General features: G+C 52.9%; 2 protein-coding genes across 4 annotated transcripts; both read left to right on the top strand.

The window, feature by feature from the left end:
• Positions 1-7,066: 7,066 nt before the first annotated feature.
• Positions 7,067-9,855, top strand: BST2 (bone marrow stromal cell antigen 2). Of its 3 annotated transcripts, XM_008970959.4 has the most exons (5): positions 7,067-7,499; positions 8,352-8,418; positions 8,600-8,660; positions 8,968-9,112; positions 9,466-9,855. In XM_008970959.4, the coding sequence occupies exons 1-4, from the start codon at positions 7,200-7,202 to the stop codon at positions 9,095-9,097; spliced, it is 558 nt and encodes a 185-aa protein (XP_008969207.2). In that variant the 5' UTR covers positions 7,067-7,199; the 3' UTR covers positions 9,098-9,112; positions 9,466-9,855. The 3 variants fall into 3 exon arrangements, with proteins under 3 accessions (XP_008969207.2, XP_063455595.1, NP_001266147.1); NM_001279218.1 differs by lacking the exon at positions 9,466-9,855 and having other exon boundaries at positions 7,200-7,499; positions 8,968-9,097; XM_063599525.1 differs by lacking the exons at positions 8,352-8,418; positions 8,600-8,660 and having other exon boundaries at positions 7,123-7,499.
• A 145-nt stretch (positions 9,856-10,000) lies between these two features.
• On the top strand, positions 10,001-22,619 carry CCDC194 (coiled-coil domain containing 194). The gene is made up of 4 exons (XM_055103777.2): positions 10,001-19,304; positions 21,284-21,380; positions 21,787-21,919; positions 22,469-22,619. Exons 1-4 carry the CDS (start codon positions 18,981-18,983, stop codon positions 22,617-22,619), a joined length of 705 nt encoding a protein of 234 aa, XP_054959752.2. The 5' UTR covers positions 10,001-18,980.
• Positions 22,620-22,997: the final 378 nt, after the last annotated feature.

The following is a 22,997-nucleotide window of genomic DNA, read 5'->3' as shown; positions in this document are numbered from 1 at the left end:
AGAAGCCCATCTGGGGCCACATCTCAGTATCCCAAAGTAAGTGAAATATACATGTAGTGTAATAAACAGAAATGAAACAGCTGAGGGATGGTTGCGGATGATCTTTGCTCCTATTTTTTTTTTCTTAGCCAGGTGCAGTGGTTCACACCTATAATCCCAGCACCTTGGGAGGCTGAGGAAGGAGGATGACATGAGCCCAGGAGTTTGAGACCAGCCTGGGCAACATACAGAGATCCCGTCTCTACAAACAATACAAAACTTACCTGGGCGTGATGGTGGTGAGTGGCTGTAGTCCCAGCTACTCAGGAGGCTGAGGCAGGAGGATCGCTTGAGCCCAGGAGTTTGAGACAAGCCTGGTCAACATAATGAGACCCCATCTCTACAAAAAAATTAAAAAATTAGCCAGGTGTGGTACGGAGCATCTGTGGTCCCAGCTACTCGGGAGGCTGAGGTGGGAGGATCGCTCGAGCCCAGGAGGTCAAAGGCTGCAGTGAGCTATGATCACACCACTGCACTCCAGCCTGGGCGACAGAACAAGAGCCTGTCTTTAATAAATAAATAAAAGAGGGGAAATTGGGTGTAGGGAATGTGGGAAATTCTATTATCCTCACTGTTTTTTTTCTGCAAATCTAAAACTATTCTAAAATAAAATGTTGGCCGGGCACGGTGGCTCACGCCTGTAATCCCAGAACTTTGGGAGGCTGAGGTGGGCAGATCACGAGGTCAGGAGATCGAGACCATCCTGGCCAACATGGTGAAACCCTGTCTCTACTAAAATATAAAAATTAGTTGGGCGTAGTGGCGCATGCCTGTAATCCCAGCTACTTGGGAGGCTGAGGCAGGAGAATTGCTTGAATCAGGGAGTTGGAGGTTGCAGTGAGTGGAGATCACGCCACTGCACTCCAGCCTAGGTGACACAGTGAGACTCTGTCTCAAAAATAAATAAAATAAAATAAAATAAAATGTTTCTTTTCTTTTTTTTTTTTTTTTGAGACAGAGTCTCACTCTGTCGCCCAGGCTGAAGTGCAGTGGCGCGATCTCAGTGCACTGCAACCTCTGCCTCTGGGTTCAAGCGATTCTTCTGCCTCAGCCTTCTGAGTAGCTGGGATTACAGGCACCTGCCACTACGCCTGGCTAGTTTTTGTATTTTTAGTAGAGACAGGGTTTCACCATGTTGGCCAGGCTGGTCTCGAACTCCTGACATCAGGTCATCCACCCGCCTCAGCCTCCAAAGTGCTGGGATTACAGGCATGAACCACTGCGCCCAACTGAAATGTTTCTCTAAAATAATAATAATAATAAATAAATAAATATATATATAAAGCTAAAACCAAAAGAATGCCAGCGGCTGGGTGCAGTGGCTTACTCCTGTAATTCCAACACTTTGCAGGGGCTGAGGCAGGAGGATCTTTGGAGCCTAGGAGTTTGAGACCAGCCTGGGAAACATACTGAGACCCCCATCTCTACAAAAAATAAAAAATTAGCTGGGCGTGGTGGTGCACACCTATAGTCCCAGCTACGCCGGAGGCTGAGGTGAGAGGATTGCTTGAGCCCAGGAGGTCAAGGCTGCAGTGAGCTATGATTGCACCACTGCGCTCCAGCCTGGGCAACAGGACAAGATTCTGTCTCAAAATAAAAAAAGAAAAAGAATGGTAGCATAACAGTTTCCATTTCTAATTTTATTGCGAAAGTAATTGTGGTTTCTGCCATAACTTTTAGTAAACATAATTAATTAATGCCATTAAAAGTAATGGAAGGCCGGGCATGGTGGCTCATGGCTGTAATCGCAGTACTTTGGGAGGCCGAGATGGACGGATCATGAGGTCAGGAGTTCGAGACCAGCCTGGCTAACATGGTGAAACCCTGTCTCTACTAAAAATACAAAAATTAGCTGGGCGTGGTGGCGGGTACCTGTAATCCCAGCTACTCAGGAGACTGAGGCAGCAGGATTGCTTGAGCCCAGGAGGCAGAGGTCAGAGGTTGCAGTGAGACGAGATCGTGCCAATGCACCCCAGCCTGAGAGACAGACCGAGACTCCATCTCAAAGAAAAAAACAAAAAAAGGCTGGGTGCGGTGGCTCAAGCCTGTAACCCCAGCAATTTGGGAGGCCGAGGCGGGCAGATCACCTGAGGTCGGGAGTTTGAGACCAGCCTGGCCAACATGGAGAAACCTAAACCTCTCTACTAAAAATACAAAATTAGCCGGGCATGGTGGCGCATGCCTATAATCCCAGCTACTAGGGAGGCTGAGGCAGGAGAATTGTTTGAACCCAGGAGGCAGAGGTTGTGGTGAACTAAGATTGCATCATTGCACTCCAGCCTGGGTAACAAGAGTGAAATTCCATCTCAAAAAAAAAAATAATAATAAGTAATGGCAGAGGCTGGGAGCGGTGGCTCATGCCTGTAATCCCAGCACTTTGGGAGGCCAAGTCGGGTGGATCCCTTGAGGTCGGGAGTTCGAGACCAGCCTGGCCAACATGTCGAAACCCCGTCTCTCCTAAAAATACAAAAAGTAGCTGGGCATGGTGGCAGGCATCTGTAGTCCCAGCTACTCAGGAGGCTGAGGCAGAAGAATCACTTCAACCCAGGAGGCAGAGGTTGCAGTGAGCCGAGATTACACCACTGCACTCCAGCCTGGGTGACAGAGGGAGAATATATTTAAAAATATAAAATAAAATATAGGCCGGGCATGGTGGCTCACGCTTGTAATCCCAGTACTTGGTGAGTCCAAGTTGGGTGGATCACCTGAGGTCAGAAGTTTGAGACCAGCCTGGCCAACATGGCGAAACCCCATCTCTACTAAAAATGCAAAAAGTAGCCGGGCATGGTGGCAGGCATCTGTAGTCCCAGCTACTCAGGAGGCTGAGGCAGGAGAATCGCTTCAACCCAGGAGGCAGAGGTTGTAGTGATCGAGATCGTACCACTGCACTCCAGCCTGGGCAACAGAGAGAGATTCCCTCTCAAAAAAAAAAAAAAAAAGCTAATGGCAGAAACCGCAATTACTTTTGCACCAACCAATATATAAAAATACATTATATATTTAAAAATATAAAACAAAATATAGGCCGGGTGCTGTGGCTCACGCCTGTAATCCCAGCACTTTGGGAGGCCGAGTCAGACAGATCACCTGAGGTCAGGAGTTCAAGACCAGCCTGGTCAACATGGCAAAACCCTGTCTCTACTCAAAGTACAAAAATAAGCCAGGCATGGCGGTGGGCGCCTGTAATCCCAGCTACTCAGGAGGCTGAGGCAGGGGAATCGCTTGAACTCCGGAGGCAGAGGTTGCAGTGAGCCAAGATCGTGCCACTGCACTCCAGCCTGGGCAACAAGAGCGAGACTCCATCTCAAAAAAAATTAATTAATTAATTAATTAAAACAAAATAAAATAAATATATGTACTTAAAAAAATATATGTATATATATATATTTATTTTTAAATAGAGATAGGATCTCTCTATGTTGACCAGGCTGGTCTCGAACTACTGGTCTCAAGCAATCTTCCCATCTCAGCCTCCCAAAGTACTAGGATTGCAGGCATGAGCCACTGCACCCATCCCACCATTTGTAATTGTGGGCGGCAAGCCACCCAGGTGCCAAGGCAAGAGACCGAGGACACGAGCTGTTCCAGTATAATAAAATATAAAACAAGAATAGTTATACCAGATATAGATCTTAGAGATATATGAATATCATTAATCATTAGTTTGTAGTAATTACTCTTTATTCCAATATTATAATAATCCTCGCTCTACAAGCATAACCTAGGAAAAACCAGGCCATACAGAGATAGGAGCTGAGGGGACATAGTGAGGTGTGACCAGAAGACAAGAGTGCAAGCCTTCTGTTATGCCCGGACAGGGCCAGCAGAAGGGCTCCTTGGTCTAGCGGTGACGCCAGCGTCTGGGAAGACGCCCGTTGCCGAGCGGACGGTGGTCTAGCGGTAGCGAAAAGTGTCAAGGAACAACACCCACTAATTAGCAGACCGGGAAAGGGAGGCTCCTTTTCCCTCGGGGAGTTTAGAGAAGACTCTACTCCTCCACCTCTTGTGGAGGGCCTGTCATCAGTCAGGCTCGCCCGCAGTTATCCGGAGGCCTAACCGTCTCCCTGTGATGCTGTGCTTCAGTGGTCACGCTCCTAGTCCGCCTTCATGTTCCATCCTGTACACCTGGCTCTGCCTTCTAGATAGCAGTAGTCATTTAGTGAAAGTACTAAAAGTCTCTGATATGCAGAAATAATGGCATAAGCTGTCTTTCTGTCTGTCCCCTCTCTCTCTCTGCCTCGGCTGCCAGGCAGGGATGGGCCCCCTGTCCAGTGGACACGTGACCCACATGACCTTACCTATCATTGGAGATGACTCACACTCTTTACCCTGCCCCTTTTGCTTTGTATCCAATAAATAACAGCACAGCCAGACATTCGGGGCCACTACCAGTCTATGCGCATTGCTGGTAGTGGTCCCCCGGGCCTAGCTGTCTTTTCTTTTATCTCTTTGTCTTGTGTCTTTATTTCTACACTCTCTCGTCGCCGCACACAGGGAGAGACCCACTGACCCTGTGGGGTTGGTCCCTACAGTAATTTTAAAGGGAAGAGCAACAAACTTTCAGTTTGCAGGGCTGGGACTGTTTACAGCTGCAAAATTTAGAGAGGACATCAATCTATTATTATCCACATTTTACAGCTGGGGAAATCAATGCTGAGAAAGGAAATTCATTTGCCCAGAGGCGCACCCCTGGCCTCCAATGTGCATTTCATGCAATTGTGATTTCCGACCTGGTCCCAAACTAACCCTAAAGTTAGCAGGCCAGAACAGTGCTGCTCAAATAAGTCAGCTTAGTCAAATAAGTCAGGCAAAGGTCGTGTCTTTGCACCTGGAGTCCTGGCCAGGCTGGTAGGTCCCTCCTCCTGGGACAAGTTCACCCTCAGAATTTTCAGCAAGATCATCTCCCACAGCTTGTTAATTGGTTCTTGGTTCTAAGTGATTTTTTTGTTTATTGGTTTAAGAGACGGGATCCCACTCTATCACCCAGTCTGGAGTGCAGTGGCACAATCGTAGCTCGCTGCAGCCTCAAACTCCTGGGCTCGAGTGATCCTCCTGCCTCAGCCTCCCAGCCTCAGCCTGGGACCACAGGCATGTACCACCATGCCTGGCTCTAAGTGGCTTTAATGGGGTCCTTCTGAGGGATGTTGGAGTCAGGGCCTGGGGGGAGTTCCCCAGGCCTTCTGGGAGGCCTGGGCTCTGGACTTGACCTCGCCTACTGTCTGGCCCTGCTGAAAAGAAAAAAAAACATGGAAATGGCAGACCTAACAGAATCTGGGCTGTGGTCAGGATGTGGCTGAAGAAGCCACAAGAAAAACATGCAGTCCCCTTTCAGCGGTCATGCCCAGCAGTTGGGTGCCGATAATGGGCCTGATTTCCTGTAGGAAGCCCTGGCTCTCTTGGCCACATGGACAGCAGGTGGGTGCAGCCTAAGTGCTCCCCCTACCCCAGTGTCCAACACCCCCCGCACCCACCCCATCCCAGGCTTCTTCCAGGGATGTCTCCCAGGACTGTGGGGTTTAGCACATCCCAAAGGGAGCCAACTATCTTTCCTCAAAGAAAAATCCCCGCTAGGCCAGGCACGGTGGCTCACGCCTGTAATCCCAGCACTTTGGGAGGCAAGAGGCGGGCAGATCACTTGAGGTCAGGAGTTCGAGACTAGCCTGGTTAACATGGCGAAACCCCATCTCTACTAAAAATACAAAAAAATCAGCCACGTGTGGCCGGGCGCGGTGGCTCACGCCTGTAATCCCAGCACTTTGGGAGGCCGAGGCGGGTGGATCATCTGAGGTCGGGAGTCCGAGACCAGCCTGACCAACATGGAGAAACCTAAACCTCTCTATTAAAAATACAAAATTAGCTAGGCATGGTGGCACATGCCTGTAATCCCAGCTATTCAGGAAGGCTGAGGCAGGAGAATCGCTTGAACTCGGGAGGCAAAGGTTGCGGTGAGCCAAGATCGAGCCACTGCACTCCAGCCTGGGCAACAAGAGCAAAACTCGGTCTCAAAAAAAAAAAAAAAAAAAAAATTAGCCTGGCGTGGTGGCCCACACCTGTAGTCCCAGCTACTGGCAAGGCTGAGGTGGGCGAATCAGTTGAATCTGGGAAGTAGAGGCTGCAATGAGCCAAGATCGCGCTACTGCACTTTGCACTCCAGCCTGGGCGACAGAGCAAGACCCTGTCTTGGAAAAAAAACGAAAAGAAAAAGAAAAAAAAGAAAGAAAGATCCTCGCTGTATGTCCATGTTCAAGCATTATCTTCCCATCCATCTGCCCTGAACCACAGGCCTGGCAGGTGGCATGCGCATCCATTGAGCACCTACTGGATACCAAAGCACTTCACTGGCATCTCCTCCCTGGCCTCTCCTGGAGAGGCTGGCCCTGTTATTCCCCTTTGCAGATGAAGGAACAGGCTCAGAGAGTTTACTTGGTATCCTGGAGTCCCAGGAGCACTTTTTCTGGAAGTAGGAGCTTGTTTCCTGCGGGTGCCAGGACAGAGACCGACATTGTTTGTTGGCTGGGTCGGTCTCCCAGTTTTCAGCTGGCTCCAGTCTCACCTGTTGCTCACACACCCTCCATGGCTCCCACAGTCCCCTCGGTGGGGACAGAGGCACTGGATGAAGCCCTGCTCGTCACCACAGAGACACCTGAACACAAAAACCAGTCCCTGGGGTCAGACCCAGGCCCTGCCCCCAGACCCAGACCCTGCCCCTGCCCTCACTCCACCACGCAACTGTGCAACCTCAGTTTCCCCAGGTGGAGACCAGACCAACAATGATGGCCTCTGCCTCTTCAGGTCATAGTACAGATGAATACAGGCTGGCACGGCCTAGGCACTCAGTAACACACAGCAGAGGCACAGGGACTTAAGATGGAGTGTCCCAGGCAGCCACAGTTGGCTGGCACCCAGTTGGGAAGGGCCCAAGGGCTTTTAAAGCAGGGTGAAAAAAAAAAGCCCACCTCCTTTCTGGGAAACTGAAACTGAAAGCCTAATTAATCCTCTGCCTGTAGGTGCCTCATGCAAGAGCTGCTGGTCAGAGCACTTCCTGGAACTTGCTATTGGTCAGGACGTTTCCTATGCTAATAAAGGGGTGGCCCGTAGAAGATTCCAGCACCCTCCCCTAACTCCAGGCCAGACTCCTTTCAGCTAAAGGGGAGATCTGGATGGCATCTACTTTGTATGACTATTGCAGAGTGCCCATGGATGACATTTGGAAGAAAGATGGGGATAAGCGCTGTAAGCTTCTGCTGGGGATAGGAATTCTGGTGCTTCTGATCATCGTGATTCTGGGGGTGCCCTTGATTATCTTCACCATCAAGGCCAACAGCGAGGCCTGCCGGGACGGCCTCCGGGCAGTGATGGAGTGTCGCAATGTCACCCATCTCCTGCAACAAGAGCTGACCGAGGCCCAGAAGGGCTTTCAGGATGTGGAGGCCCAGGCCGCCACCTGCAACCACACTGTGGTAAGCTCCTCAACTCCTTTGGATGGCCTAGTACTAGGGGGTGGGAGGGATAAGAATCTCTCCCCAGAAATCTGACCAGGGTGGGTCTCCAGGGAGATGCTGGGGAGGTCCTGAAACTGCTCCTGGGCCCCCACATCAAGGGACCTAGGTTCCCCTACCAGGGTTTGTGGGTCCCTAACCCAGTCCAGGGCACTGGTGTAGGGGCAGGGTGTTAAAACTCTCCAGATCCCCCAAATCGGGGACCTCAGTATCCCCCTGGGACTTAGGTGAATTTATAAATTCTTTCCAGGGCACTGGTGTCGGGGGCCTTGAAACTCCTCGTGGGCACCAGTCCTGGGGGAGTAGAAATCCCTATTCAGGGTTGAAGGGGGACCTCACCAGACCCTGAAAAAGGGGGCTTTTGAAATTTTCACTTCATCCCTAAGAAACTGAAATATTCACCTGGGTCCTGATATGGGGGATCTTGAAACTCTCGCTGGGCATGTCACTTGGGCGGGGAAATCCCACTGCATTCTGGATTTGGTAGGGCCCTCTAACTTTTCTTGGGCCATTGCTCAGGCAATCTGGAAATGTCTACTAAACTTTGGTTATCGATAGCCTCCAAGTTTCCACGTGGGGTGGCCTCAAAACTCCCATTTTGAGGACCCACATGCTTATGGGTGGCCCTGGGAGAGTGTGTGGTTGTGGCTGTTCTTTAAGGTTGGAGACCATGGTGCAGAGAGGGTTGGAAGAAAACCTGAAAGGGGTTTGCATTGAAGCCCCTCTGTCCCCAGGACCTAGGGAGGAGGCCCAGGTCCCAGGGGCAGCAGCCAAACTCCCCAGGCCAAAACCCCAGATTCTAACTCTTCTTAGATGGCCCTAATGGCTTCCCTGGATGCAGAGAAGGCCCAAGGACAAAAGAAAGTGGAGGAGCTTGAGGGTGAGAAAGGGAGAAGGGAGAGGGCCGGGGAGGGGTGAGTCAGGTATGGAAGAGGGGGTGGGGGCAGGGAGACCAGGGCTGGAGGTTGGGGTAAGGGGGAGGTTCTGTCCCAGAGTGGAGCAGGGCCCCAGCACGGCCACATGCTGACCCGCCCCCTGATTCTGTCCTCCCACCCTACCAGAAGAGATCACTACATTAAACCATAAGCTTCAGGACGCCTCTGCAGAGGTGGAGCGACTGAGGTCAGAGATAGCCTTCCCCCGCTACCCTCCACCTGCCACATTCCTCTCACCCCCACATCCCTAGCCCAAGACCCAGGATCTCCTTTGCTCCCCAAATCCCCATTGCCCCAAGGGATAAAGTTTGAGTCCCACAAAAGGATAACTTAGCCCCTAGGGTCACAGAGCCATGGGTGGCCGCTGTCCATTCCCTCCCCGGTGACTTGGATTGGGGCGGTGCGGGGGGAGCTCCCGGGGGCGATGGGCTTACAGGGAGGGCGGCAGGAGCCAGGACGAGCAGATGCCTGATTTGCCCCCATCTGTACCGCAGAAGAGAAAACCAGGTCTTAAGCGTGAGAATCGCGGACAAGAAGTACTACCCCAGCTCCCAGGACTCCAGCTCCGCTGCGGCGCCCCAGCTCCTGATTGTGCTGCTGGGCCTCAGCGCTCTGCTGCAGTGAGATCCCAGGAAGCTGGTCAGTGAGCAGGGGGCGGCCCCGGGAGGGAGAAGAAAGCTGGGGAAGGGGGGCGGGGAAGCAGAGGCTCCGAAGTCTAGAGAGAGAGGCTGCAGGGGAAGGGACTGGGCGCAGAGGTGAGGGGCCTTGGGGAAGGAGGGAGAATCCAGTGAGAAGGATGCCCTGGATCGGGGGCGGGCTGATAGCTGTATGGGGCGGGGCTATCAATGGGGGCGGGTCTATCGATGGAGGGGAGGGGCTTATGGATGGGTGGGGCGGGCCTAGCGATGGGGGCGGGGCTTGGGGCCGGGCTTGGAGCGGGGCCAGTGTCTGCTGCCTCCAATCTGCCCTGAGTCCCTCTTCTGGTCCTTTAGGCACATCTTGGAAGGTCCGTCCTGCTCGGCTTTTCGCTTGAACATTCCCTTGATCTCATCAGTTCTGAGCGGGTCATGGGGCAACACGGTTAGCGGGGAGAGCACGGGGTAGCCGGAGAAGGGCCTCTGGAGCAGGTCTGGAGGGGCCATGGGGCAGTCCTGGGTGTGGGGACACAGTCGGGTTGACCCAGGGCTGTCTCCCTCCAGAGCCTCCCTCCAGACAATGAGTCCCCCCTCTTGTCTCCCACCCTGAGATTGGGCATGGGGTGCGGTGGGGGGGGCATGTGCTGCCTGTTGTTATGGGGTTTTTTTTGCGGGAGGGCTGTGCTTTTTTCTGGGGTCTTTGAGCTCCAAAAAATAAACACTTCCTTTGAGGGAGAGCACACCTTACTCTCGAGTTCCTGGAGTATCATCGTTTTAGTCCCCAAGCGTTGGGGCCGCCCCTGCAGCTGAGAGTGGACACCCCGTTGACGATGACACCTCCCTTCCCTGCTCCAGGACGTTTTCAGGAGCCCACGGAGTTCGGGGAGGCACCACCCCAGTTCCTCCCAGCCCTTGTCTCTGCTGGGATCAACATAAGAACTGTGCACCCTCATCAGGGCTCACCGTTTCCTAGGTGTTGTATTCTCATCTCCTCCCTAGAGCCTCTCCTGATTCCTGGGGATCCAGTGAGGAAACTGAGGCTGTAACTGAGAGTAACCTTGTCTTGTTTCCCTTCCCGCCTGCAGAAAATGCTGGGCTGGGATTTAAACTGGGATCTGTACACACACACAGGCCATGCATTGTCAGAATGTTTCCCCCTCCTTCATCCCCCAGACTCTCTCTCTCTCTTTTTTTTTTTTTTTTTTTTTTTTTTTTGAGACGGAGTTTCGCTCTTGTTTCCCAGGCTGGAGTGCGATGGCGCAGTCTCGGCTCACCGCAACCTCCATCTCCTGGGTTCAAGCGATTCTCCTGCCTTAGCCTCCCGAGTAGCTGGGACTACAGGCATGCGCCACCACGCCCGGCTAATTTTGTATTTTTAGTAGAGACAGGGTTTCTCCATGTTGGTCAGGCTAGTCTCGAACTCTCGACCCCAGGTGATCTGCCTGCCTCGGCCTCCCAAAGTGCTGGGATTACAGGCATGAGCCACCACCCCCGGCTCTTTAGTTTTTTTTTTTTGAGACAGAGTTTTGCTCTGTCGCCCAGGCTGGAGTAGAGTGGCACGATCTTGGCTCACTGCAACTTCTGCCTTCTAGGTTCAAGTGATTCTCCTGCCTCGGCCTCCCGAGTAGCTGAGATTACAGTACTACACCACCACACCTGGCTAATTTTTGTATTTTTAGTGGAGACAGGGGTTTCATCATGTTGGCCAGGCTGGCCTCAAACTCCTGACCTCAAGGGATCTACCCACGTTGGGCTCCTAAAGTGCTGCGATTACAGGCATGAGCCATCACACCTGGCCTGATTCCCCAAACTCTTATTCATTCTGCAGTACCCAGCTCTGGGAACCCCTCCCCCAGAGAGTCTCTCTGCTTCTCCACAATTGAGGGCTGCAATCCTGACGGACCCTTCACCTACCTTATTCGATCCTCGAAGACACCATAGTCCCTTCCTTCTCTGTTATCTTACTTCCTCCAAGTTCTCCCGGAATCCCGGCCATTGTCTCTGCAACTCCAACTCCTGTTTGTGGTAATGGGGCCAGGAGTCCCTTGTCCCAGATTTCCGTACTGTCCTAAGGTCCCACAGTCCCCAGCCCAGATGGTCAGTGGGATTTAAAAAAAAAAAAAAAAAACCCTCCGGCCAGGCACAGTGGCTCACGCCTGTAATCCCAGAACTTTGGGAGGCCGAGGCAGGTGGATCACTTGAGCTCAGTTCAAGACCAACCTGGCCAACATGGTGAAACCCCATCTCTACTAAAAATACAAAAAAATGGCTGGGCGTGGTGGTTCACGCCTGTAATCCCAGCACTTTGGGAGGCCAAGGTTGTTGGATCACAAGGTCAAGAGATCCAGACCATCCTGGCTAACACGGTGAAACCCTGTCTCTACTAAAAATACAAAAAATTAGCCTGGCGTGGTGGCATGCACCTGTAGTCCCAGTTACTCAGGAGGCTGAGGCACGAGAATCGCTTGAACCCGAGAGGCGGATGTTGCAGTGAGCCGAGATCCCGCCACTGCACTCCTGCCTGGGCGATAGAGCGAGACTCTGTCTCAAAAAAAAAAAAAAAAATTAGCGGGGGGTGGTGGGTCGTGCCTATAGTCCCAGCTACACAGGAGGCTGAGGCAGGAAAATCGCTTGAACCCAGGAGGTGGAGGTTGCAGTGAGCTGAGATCACGCCACTGCACTCTAGCCTGGGCGACAGAGCAAGAGTCTGTCTCAAAAATAAATAAATAAATAAATAAATAAAACCAGGCCTCCACTTCCATGGTTCCTACTGCTGTCCCAGGGAAGGGTCCCCAAATACCTCCCCTGCCACAGACCCCCCTGGCCCTCTTGCCCCCTCACTTCCCCTTGCTCACCACCTCCACCTTTACTGATCCCAAGTTCCTTTTTGCCTCAAGGCCTTTGCCCAAGCTCTGCCTGCTGCCTGGAGCACCCGTTCCTCACTCCCAAGGTCTAGGGCAGGGTCTCAGCCTCAGCAGCATTGGTGGTTTGGGCTGGATGGTTCTCTGGGTGGGGACCATCCTGTGCATTGTAGGATTTTGATTTTGGTTTTGGGGTTTTTTTGTTTGTTTTTTTGAGATGGAGTCTCACTCTGTCTCCCAGGCTGGAGTGCAGTGGCGCGATTTCAGCTCACTGCAAACTCCGTCTCCCAGGTTCAAGTGATTATCCTGCCTCAGCCTCCCGAGTAGCTGGGATTACAGGCACCCGCCATCATGTCCGGCTAATTTTTGTATTTTTAGTAAAAACGGTGTTTCACCATGTTGTTCAGGCTGGTCTTGAACTCCTGACCTGAAGAAATCTACCCGCCTCGGCCTCCCAAAGTGCTGGAATTACAGACATGAGCCACGGCGCCCAGCTGCATTGTAGGATATTAAACGGCATCCCTGGCCCCCACCCATAGATGCAAGTAACACCCTCCCAAGTTGTGACAATTAAAAATGTTTCCAGGCTGGGCATGGTGGCTCATGCCTGTAATCCCAGCACTTTGGGAGGTCGAAGGGGGAGGATTGCTTCAGCCCAGGAGGTCAAGACCAGCCTGGGCAACATAGGGAGACCTCCATCTCTACAAAAAATTTAATAATTAGCTGGGCATGGTGGCACACGCCTGTAGTCGCAGCTACTTGGGAGGCTGAGGCAGGAGGATCGCTTGAGCCTGGGATGTCAAGGCTGCAGTGAGCCAAGATGATGCAGCTGCACTCCAGCCTGGGCAACAGAGCCAGACCGTCTCAAAAGAAAAAAAAAGTCTCTATATGTTGCTAAGTGTCCCCAGGAGCAGGGTGGGCCCTCACTTCTGTGGCCCTGGCTCCCAAAAAAGCCAAAGCCGCTTTGCAACTACTAAGCTATTTCATCCCCACCAACAGCCCCGGTGAGGCCTAGGGTAATTACTGGACTTTTTCAGGGGTTTTTGTTTTTTTTGTGGTTTGTTTGTTTGTTTTTTGAGATGGAGTCTTGCTCTGTTGCCCAGGCTGGAGTGCAATGGTGCAATCTCAGCTCATTGCAACCTCCACCTCCTGGATTCAAGTGATTCTCCTGCCTCAGCCTCCCAAGTAGCTGGGATTACAGGCAAGCACCACCACACCTGGCTAATTTTTATATTTTTTAGTAGCGAAGGGGTTTCACCATGTTGGCCAGGCTGGTCTCGAACTCCTGACCTCAGGTGATCCACCCACTTCAGCCTCCCAATGTGCTGGGATTACAGGCGTGAGCCACCATGCCTGGCCTTGTCAGGGTTTTTTTTTTTTTTTTGAGACAGAGTCTCGCTCTGTCACCCAGGCTGGAGTACAATGGCAAAATCTTGGCTCACTGCAACCTCCGCCTCCCGGGTTCAGGCCATTCTCCTGCCTCAGCCTCCCGAGTAGCTGGGACTACAGGCGCCCACCACCACGCTGGGCTAATTTTTTTTGTATTTTTAGTAGAGACGGGGTGTCACCGTGTTAGCCAGGATGGTCTCGATCTCCTGACCTCGTGATCCGCCTGCCTCAGCCTCCCAAAGTGCTGGGATTACAGGCGTGAGCCACCATGCCTGGCCTTGTTCAGGGTTTCAAAGCTGGTTGGGCAATTAACCCTCCACATTCTGTGGATTTCCTTTTGCCCAGGAAACAAACGCTCCCCACGTGACCTCCTCCACTCACCACTCCCGACTTGGGCCGTGGAAAGGTCCCCAGACTATGCTGCTGCTCCACCCACCCCCACCCCTACTCACACTCCCTCCCCCACTCTCCCCCCACAACCCCCACCCCCATCCTGCCTGGGCTATATTTGGCTGATAAGATTAGCCCAATATCGTGGATTCAACTCCCAATCCCCCCACACAATGGCCTGGGTGTAAATTTCCCTACTTCCTAAAATGTCCCATCTTCCCTCCCTATTTTGTCCTTTTCCTGAGAAACCTGACTCCAAGGCTGTGACCCACCCAGGGGTTGAGAAGCTGACGGCTGTGGGGTTCTGCAGACCCCAGTGGGAATTTGGCAGTGACCAGCCGCTGCTGAGTGTCCCTGCTCTGGGATTCAACCTCTCTGAGCTCTGATTTCTTTTCTTTCCTTTCTTTTTTTTTTTTTTTGAGACAGGGCCTCTCTCTGTCACCCAGGCTTAAGTGCAGTGGTGTGACCTTGGATCACTGCAGCCTCAATCCCCTGGGCTCCAGCAATCCTCATACCTCAGCCTCTTGAGTAGCTGGGACCGCAGGCACGCACCACCATGCCCAGCAAATTTTTTTTTTTTTTAAATAATAAAGACAGGATCTCACTATGTTGGCCAGGTTGATCTTGAATGCTTGGCCTTAAGTAATCCTCCTGCCTTGGCCTCCCAAAGTGCCAGGATTACAAGCGTGAGTGAGCCACGTCCAGACACAGCTCATTTCTCTCTTTTTTTTTTTTTTTTTGAGACAGAGTTTCACTCTTGTCACCCAGGCTAGAGTGCAATGGCATGATCTCGGCTCACTGCAACCTCCCCCTCTTGGGTTCAAGCAATTCTCTTGCCTCAGCCTCCCGAGTAGCTGGGATTACAGATACCCACCACCATGCCTGGCTAAATTTTTTTTTTCTTTTTGAGACAGAGTCTCACTTTGTCGCCCAGGCTAGTGTGCAGTGGCACGATCTCGGCTCAGCCTCCCGAGTAGCTGGGACTACAGATACCCGCCACCACGCCCAGCTAATTTTTGTATTTTTATTAGGGATGGGGTTTCCCCATGTTTGCCAGGCTGGTCTCAAACTCTTGACATCGTGATCCACCCTCCTTGGCCTCCCAAAGTGCTGGGATTACAGGCATGAGCCATTGCGCTGGCCAATTTTTGTATTTTTAGTTAAGATGGGGTTTCACCATGTTGGCCAGGCTGGTCACAAACTCCTGACCTCAGGTGATCCACCTGCCTCAGCCTCCCAAAGTTCTGGGATTAGAGGCATGAGCCACCATGCCCAGCCCTAATTTTTTTTATATTTTGTAGAGATGGGGTCTCACCATGTTGCCCAGGCTGTTCTCAAACTCCTGGGCTCAAGTGATCCTCCCACCTCAGTCTCCCAAAGTGCTTGGGTTATAGACGTGAGCCACCATGCCAAGCCTGGTTAAAAGAGTTTTTTCCAGGGCAAAGTGTGAGGGCAGAGTCTATCCAGGGCCACAGGGACACCAAAGAATGAGGATGAGTGCCTCTCATGCAGGGAAAAGTGTGGATCATTTGTTTGTTTGTTTGTTTGAGACGGAGTCTTGCTCTTGTCACCCAGGCTGGAGTGCAGTGGCATGATCTCGACTCACTGCAACCTCTGCCTCCCAGGTTCAAGCGATTCTCCGTCTCAGTCTCCCGAGTAGCTGGGATTACAGGTGCCCGCCAGCACGCCCGGCTAATTTTTGTATTTTTGGTAGAGACAGGGTTTCAACATGTTGGTCAGGCTGGCCTCGAACTCCTGGCCTCGTGATCCGCCCGCCTTGGCCTCCCAAAGTGCTGGGATTACAGGCATGAGCCAGCTCGCCCGGCCTGGATCGTTTATAAAGCCACAAACAGAGGTGCTGAACAGAAATACATTTCCCATGCAAAGGCTAGAATACAGATAGGAGATTAGATTGGCTACTATTGACTGTGTCCTAAGGGGGTTGCTTACACATTCTATTGTAAAGAGGTGACAGTCACAAGGGTCTCTATCTCCAACAACATTTAGTCTATGCTTGAATGAAGACTAGGAAGTCTAGTTAATGTGGGATATCTCCACACAAGAAAGGCCAGGGGTTGGGAATGGGGTGGCTCGGTGGCTCACAGCGGTGGTAATCCCAGCATTCAGGGAGGCCCAAGTTGGGGCATCGCTGGAGGCCCAGGTTGGGGCATCGCTTGAGCCCAGGAGGTCAAGGCTGCAGTGAGCCGTGATGGCACCACTGTACTCCAACCTGGGTGACAGAGTGAGACCTGGTCTCAAAAAAAAAGAAAAGAAAAAATAAAGAGGCCAGGCGTGGTGGCTCACCCCTGTAATCCCAGCGCTTTGGGAGGCCGAGGTGGGCAGATCACTTGGGGCCATGAGTTCGAGACAGCCTGGCCAACATAGTGAAATCCCATCTCTACTAAAAATATAAAAGTTAGCTAGGTGTGTTGGCAGGTGCCTGTAATCCCAGCTACTTGGGAGGCTGAGGCAGGAGAATCTCTTGAACCCGGAAGGCAGAGGTTGCAGTGGGCTGAGATCGTGACATTGCACTCCAGCATTGGCAACAGAGCAAGACGCCATCTCAAAAAAAAAAAAAAAAAAAAATTAGCTAGGAGTGGTGGCAGGTGCCTGCAATCCCAGCTACTCAGGAGGCTGAGGCAGAAGAATTGCTTGAACCCAGGAGGCAGAGGTTGCAGTGAGCCAACATTGCACTCCAGCCTGGGCGACAGAGCAAGACTCCATCTCAAAAAAAAAGAAAAAAAGAAAGAATGAATGAATAAATGAATACAAGAAAAGAAAGAAAGGTTGATTCAGTTTCCAGGGCTTAACTATTACCCCTTGACATAATAAATCTGGAAGGTCCTAAAATTTTATTTTATTTTTTACACGCCTAAATTCTGGACCCGCCAAAAAAGAAAACAATTACTTCTGATTCTTTGAGTTTTCATTAACTGAACTCATATCACAGGCAGAAAGACTAAAGTCTATCAACATACCTGAATAGACTTTTTTTTGTTTTTTGAGACATGGTCTCACTCTGTTGCCCAGGCTGGAGTGCAGTGGTGCGATCTCGGCTCACTGCAGTCTCCACTTCCTGGACTCAGGCGATCCTTCTGCCTCAGCCTCCTGAGTAGCTGGGACTACAGGTGCACACCACCACATCAGGCTCATTTTATTTTTTTTGTAGCGATGGGGTCTCACTGTGTTACCCAGGCTGGTCTGAAACTCCCGGGCTCAAGTGATCCTCCCACCTCTGCCTCATTTCTCCTATTAATCTTCCTTTTGTGAGTTGATTTTTCAAGGAATCTTCAGAGGGTGAAGGGGAAGATCACCCAGTTTGATGGGAAAGGCGGGGGTGGGGGGGGGAGAATCAGTCACACACATAAATATATAATTACTTTTTTTTTTTTTTTTGAGGCAGAGTTTCACTCTGTCACCCAGGCTGGAATGCAGTGGCAAGATCTCTGCTCAGTGCAACCTCCACCTCCCGACTTCCAGAGATTCTCCTGCCTCACCCTCCTGAGTAGCTGGGATTAAAGGCACCAGCCACCACACCTGGCTAATTTTTTTTTTTTTTTTTAAGACAGAGTCTTGCTCTTGTCACCCAGGCTGGAGTGCAATGGCATGATTTCAGCTCACTGCAACCTCCCCCTCCTGGGTTGAACCCATTCTCCTGCCTCAGCCTCCCAAGTAGCTGGGATTACAGGCGCCCGCCACCACGCCCGACTAATTTTTGTATTTTTAAAAGAGATGAGGTTTCATCATGTTGGCCAGGCTGGTCTCGAACTCCTGACTTCAGGTGATCCACCTGCCTCGGCATCCCAAAGTGCTGGGATTACAGACGTGACCCATTGCGCCCGGCCTACCATTACCTTTTTAATGTTAGGGCCCTAGGAGCTGATCAAAAGGAGGTAGTGTTGAAGAGGGGGACTTTCTGTAGGAGGGGACCTGTTAGCAGTGCAGCAATTAGCCAGGCAGAGGAGGAGAAGGTGTAAAGGCCCTGCGATGGGAATGCGCTTGGTGGAAGAGGCTTGGGGAGGCCACAGGAAGGAGTGAAAAGAAAATGACCTTAAAGGTGTGATCAGGTCCTTGTAGGTGTAAGGAGGGAGAGAAGGGGCAGGGGGAGATAGAGAAGGAGAAACAGGAAGAGGAGGGAGGAGGGGGAGGAGAGGGAGGAGGGGGAGTAGGAGGAAGGAAGGGGAGGGGAGAACGGGTTGTATTCTAAGAGGGAAGGGGAGCCAGAGCCCAAATGTAATCACGTTGTAAGATCGCCCTCTGGCGGCCCAGTGGCGAGCAGGTGGGAAGACGGGGCCGGTCCACCCTGTTGTCTACCCTCCGGTCCTCTTCACAGCCGGCGTGGCAGCCTAAACTCTGCCAACCATAAGTCAGTGGAGTATCCTCCCATCTCCCAATGCGGTTACCCCGTCAACAGAATGGGAACCACAGGCCGGATGCGGTGGCTCACGCCTTTAATCCCAGCACTTTGGGAGACCAAGGCGGGAGGATCGCTTGAGCCCAGGAGTTGAAGACCAGCCTGGGCAACATAGCGAGACCCTGTCTCAAAAAAACAATCAAACAAAAAAAATTAAAATTAGCCGGGCGCAGGGGCTCACGCCTCTAATCTCAGCACTTTGGGAAGCCGAGGTGGGCAGATCATTTGAGGTCAGGAGTTCGAGACCGGCCTGGCCAACATGGTGAAACCCCGTCTCTACTAAAAATGTAAAAATTAGCTGGGCGTGATGGCAGTCGCCTGTAATCCCAGCTACTCAGGAGGCTGAGGCAGGAGAATCGCTTCAACCAGAGACGGAGGTTTCAGTGAGCCAAGATTGTGCCATTGCACTCCAGCTTGGGCGACACATACACACAAAATTAAGATTGAAAAATATTGGAAACGACATATCCCCAAATGATAGCCAAGCACTTCGTTTGCAGATGCGGTCTTTGGCGCTTCCTACAGATGTGCCAGCTTGATTCCTACCAAGCCCTACCAAGCAGGAGTTAATATTCTCCCCATTTCACAAAGGGGGAAATTGAGGCACAGAGGGCAGCACGTGGGATGCAGGAACCCAGAACCCCTAGTGCTTTCTTGGGCTGGCTCGACGGGATGGACCAGCCCCTGGAGGGGGTCCAACCCCTCCCAACGGACTGGGAAGCCACGGCCAGGCTGGGCGGAACCGTGGGTGTCCCTGGCGCCCCAAGGTGCCAATTAAATATTCGTGGCCGTCTGGGGCCAGAGCTGTGGACCGCGGCATGGCCGAGCCGGGGCCGGAGCCCGGGCGTGCCTGGCGGGTGCTCGCCCTGTGCGGGGTGGCCGTGTTCCTGGCTGCGGCAGCAGCCGGCGGGGCCCTGGTAGCCTGGAATCTGGCCGCCTCGGCTGCTCGGGGACCTCGCTGCCCGGAGTCAGGGGCCAATGCCACGGCGCCGCCCGGGGACCCGCCGCCTGGGGTCGACGAGCTGCGGCGCCGGCTGGCAGAGGCTGCCGAGCGGGAGGAGGCCCTAGCTAGGCAGCTGGACCAGGCGGCAAGTATCCGGCACGAGTTGGAGAAGGCATTAAAGGCCTGTGAAGGCCGCCAGGTAGGTGGGCCGGGTAGAGAGGGAGCTCGGGAATCCAGAATGTTGAGATAAGAGACGGCCTGCCCACACAACCCCAGGGTTCCCTCCCTGTGCCTCGGTTTCCCCAGTTCCTCGAATTGAGAAGGTATTGAGAATAGCGCCCTAATGCCTTCCAACCCTTAGATGTCAGCTCACCATGGAGTCTACCTTCTGATCAGAAAGGTGGATCACCTGAGGTCAGGAGTTCGAGACCAGCCTGGCCAATATGGTGAAACCCTGTCTCTACTAAAAATACAAAAATTAGCCTGGCGTGATGGTGAACGCCTGTAATCCCAGCTCCTCAGGAGGCTAACGCAGGAGAATCGCTTGAACCCGGAAGGTGGAGGTTGCAGTGAGCTGAGATCCCGCCACTGCACTCCAGCCTGGGTGACACAGCGAGACTCCATCTGAAAAAAAAAAAAAAAAAGTCTCACTGTCCTTTGCTATTTGCCAGATAAATGGTGTCTGGAGAAACCCCAGACCACCGGAGGCCCTCCTCCATGTGCCAACTCAGCCCCACTCCAGCCAGTTTCCAGCAGCCCTATTTTGAGAGAGGGACATACATGTCACCTGTAATTAGGAGGCTAAAGTTGGCCTCTTGGGGGAGGTACCTGCTAGGTCCTCCTTTTCCTCTGACTAACCCTTCAGACTTTTTCTTAACGCTTTCCAGCCCTGAGCCTGCCAAAAGAACTGTCCTCAAAATCCCAGCCATTTCCATTTATGGAGTGACTACTGTATACCTCTGTGCACACCCCCCATTCCACCCCAACCTCCCAGCCCAGCCGAGGTAGTGCAGCATCTGAATATTAAAAATCAAAATGGGGCCGGGCACAGTGGCTCACGCCTGTAATCCTAGCACTTTTGGAAGCCAGGGCGAGTGTATCAGTTGAGGTCAAGAGTTCGAGACCAGCCTGGCCAACGTGGTGAAAACCCGTCTCTACTAAAAATACAAAAATTAGCCAGGTGTGATGGCGCATGCTTGTAATCCCAGGCGAAGGTTGCAGTGAGCTGAGATCCCACCACTGCACTCCCGCCTGGGCGACAGAGCAAGACCCCATCTCAAAATAAATAAATAAATCCAAATAAACCCCTACCCCTTTTCTGCCCCCTGGACCAAGAGAAGGGACTGGGGCAGTCGAGGTTAAGAGGAGCCTACTCCAAGCACAGGTTCTGGCTCTGCCCCCTTGCTGTAAGATGCACTGAGAAGCCGAACCAGTCATTTTGCAGAATGTCCTACAGAGGCAACCGACACATACCCCAAAAATTCAATCATTGTCAACCATCAAATTGCCCTGTGTTGGTTTTTGTTGTTGCTGGGTTTGTTTGTTTTGAGACAGAGTCATGCTCTTTTGTCCAGGCTGGAGTGCAGTGGCACAATAGCTCACTGCAACCTCCACCTCCCAGGTTCAAGCGATTCTCCTGTCTCAGCCTCCTGAGGAGCTGGGATTACAGGCGCCCACCACCCCACACTGCTATTTTTTTTTTTTTTTTTTTTTAAGTAGAGATGGGTTTTCACCATGTTGGCCAGGCTAGTCTCGAACTCCTGGCCTCAAGTGATCCGCCTGCCTCGGTCTCCCAAAGTGCTGAGATTACAGGCGTGAGCCACGACACCCGGCTAACTGTGTTGGTTTGAAATCCCATCAGCTAGTCCCAGATGGAGCTGAAAGTGGAACTTGAATCTGACCGCAGAACTCAGCACTCTCCACTTTCTGGTGGCTTAGGGTTGGTGGCGTTGGACCTGGGCAGAGATCTCCCTCCGGGCAGGGAGCTGTCACCACTCGGTGCCCCAGGCTTCAGAAGCCACTTCTGTATTTTACAACTACAAGGCCCCAAAGGACATTCCACACAAAGCTCAGGACACAGGGTCGCAGGTGGCTTCTCACTGTCCCCAAAAGGGCCAGGCCGAATCACTCCTCCTCTCCTCTGCCTACACCCCCTCCCACTTCCCCTCCACTCCTCAGAGCCGGCTTCAGACCCAACTAACGACACTGAAGATTGAGATGGACGAAGCCAAGGCACAGGGGACCCAGATGGGGGCCGAGAACGGGGCGCTGACAGGTGCGTTGGGGTGTAAGGGAGTGGGCAGGGATAGAAGTGGGAGGAGTCTAGGCGAATCCTAGTTATCCAAACAAGCACAGTTGCAAACGTAATGCAAATAACACGGATATAAACGCAAAAACTTATGAAAAGAATGCAAACAACATGCAGAGGCCATGCAAATGTCACAAAAACAACGCAAATGCCACAAAACATGCAAACTCCTTGTAAACGACTCACGAAAGCAATGCAAACCTATGAAAAGCTATGCAAATGGCACGTGGAAGCCATGCAATGGTACACACAAATTTAATTCAAATAAAGGAAAGCGTGCAAACGGCATGCAGACTATCAACTTGGATTCCGGCGTGCGTGGGGCGGGTGGGCGCGGGAGTCTCCAGCCTGACCCGGCTCCCTGCGCCTCCAGAGGCCCTGGCGCGCTGGGAGGCGGCGGCCACGGAGTCTGCGCGGCGGCTGGACGAGGCTCTGCGGCGCGCAGGCGTGGTGGAGGCCGAGGGCGAAGCCTGTGCGGCCCGGGAGGCGGCGCTGCGCGAACGCCTGTGAGTGAGGGGCTGGCCCGAGGGCGGGGTCGGATGGACGGGGAGGGCGCGACCAATGCTTGCGCAGGGCTGCATTCTTTCGGCCAATCATTACTTTGGGCGTGGAATTGTGGGGGGGGGGGCATTGTTGATTTAATAGGGGGATCCTGGAATTGGAACCTAAGGATGGAGAAGGGAGTGGACTCTCTTGGGATTCCAGGCTGGGGCGGGCATTCTAGAAACTTAGGTCCCCAGGATCCAGCGTCGGTGGGAGCCCCGAGAGGGACGGGGAACGGAAGAGAAGGGAGCAAGGAAAAGGGAGTATCGAGGGAGAGGCTGGTGGTATGGGGACAGAGCTTCTGGGGATGTAGCTGGGAGTCTCTAGGGAGGCGTCCCGGGAATGGCTGGGGGTCGAGAACGGATGCCGGATCCTGGGGAGCGGGAAACCCTGGGAGATGGGGATCTCTGGGGATGGAGTTCCCAGCAAAGGGACGCTCTGGCGGATGAGAGCTGGCGATGTCTGGGGACAGGGGTCCAGAGGCTGACAGCCCCCTTCCCCCTTCCCGGCAGTAACGCCCTGGAAGCCGAGATGAGCCCACAGCGCAGAGTGCCCCGGCCGCGTCCCCGCTCGGGGTCCCGACCCCGGCCCAGCCCTCGCTCGCGCTCTCGCTCCGGACCCTCCGGGGGCTGCCGGCGGCCGGCGCGGCGCGCACGAGGGTGAGTCGGCCCCCTGCCGGAAGGGGGCGTCGGCCTGGAGGACACATATGGGGGGGGGGTCTGCGGGGACGTGTATAGAGGCACCCCCACGCTGCATGCGACACTCAGCTTTAGACTCTGGAGACGTCCTGAACGGAAACTGCACAGAAAGGTGCCTCAGCCCTCTCTCCCCCACCATGTAAAGTGCTTATTCTACAGACAGGGAAACTGAGGCCCAAGTGATCATGCAGTGAGCTAGTGCTTAGCTGGGATTTGAAGTCCCCTCTAACAACAATGTTGCCGTCATCCCACAGATATGAGGACTGGAGGTCTAGCCCTGGCTCAGGAAAAACCGGAAAGGGTCACTTTCCCTCTTTGGGTTTCAGTTTACCCTATCTGTAAA

This window comes from Pan paniscus, chromosome 20, assembly GCF_029289425.2.
Source record: "Pan paniscus chromosome 20, NHGRI_mPanPan1-v2.0_pri, whole genome shotgun sequence".
Taxonomy (NCBI): Eukaryota; Metazoa; Chordata; class Mammalia; order Primates; family Hominidae; genus Pan; species Pan paniscus.
Note: the sequence above shows the minus strand (reverse complement) of the source record. Positions and strands in the feature narration are given on the sequence as shown.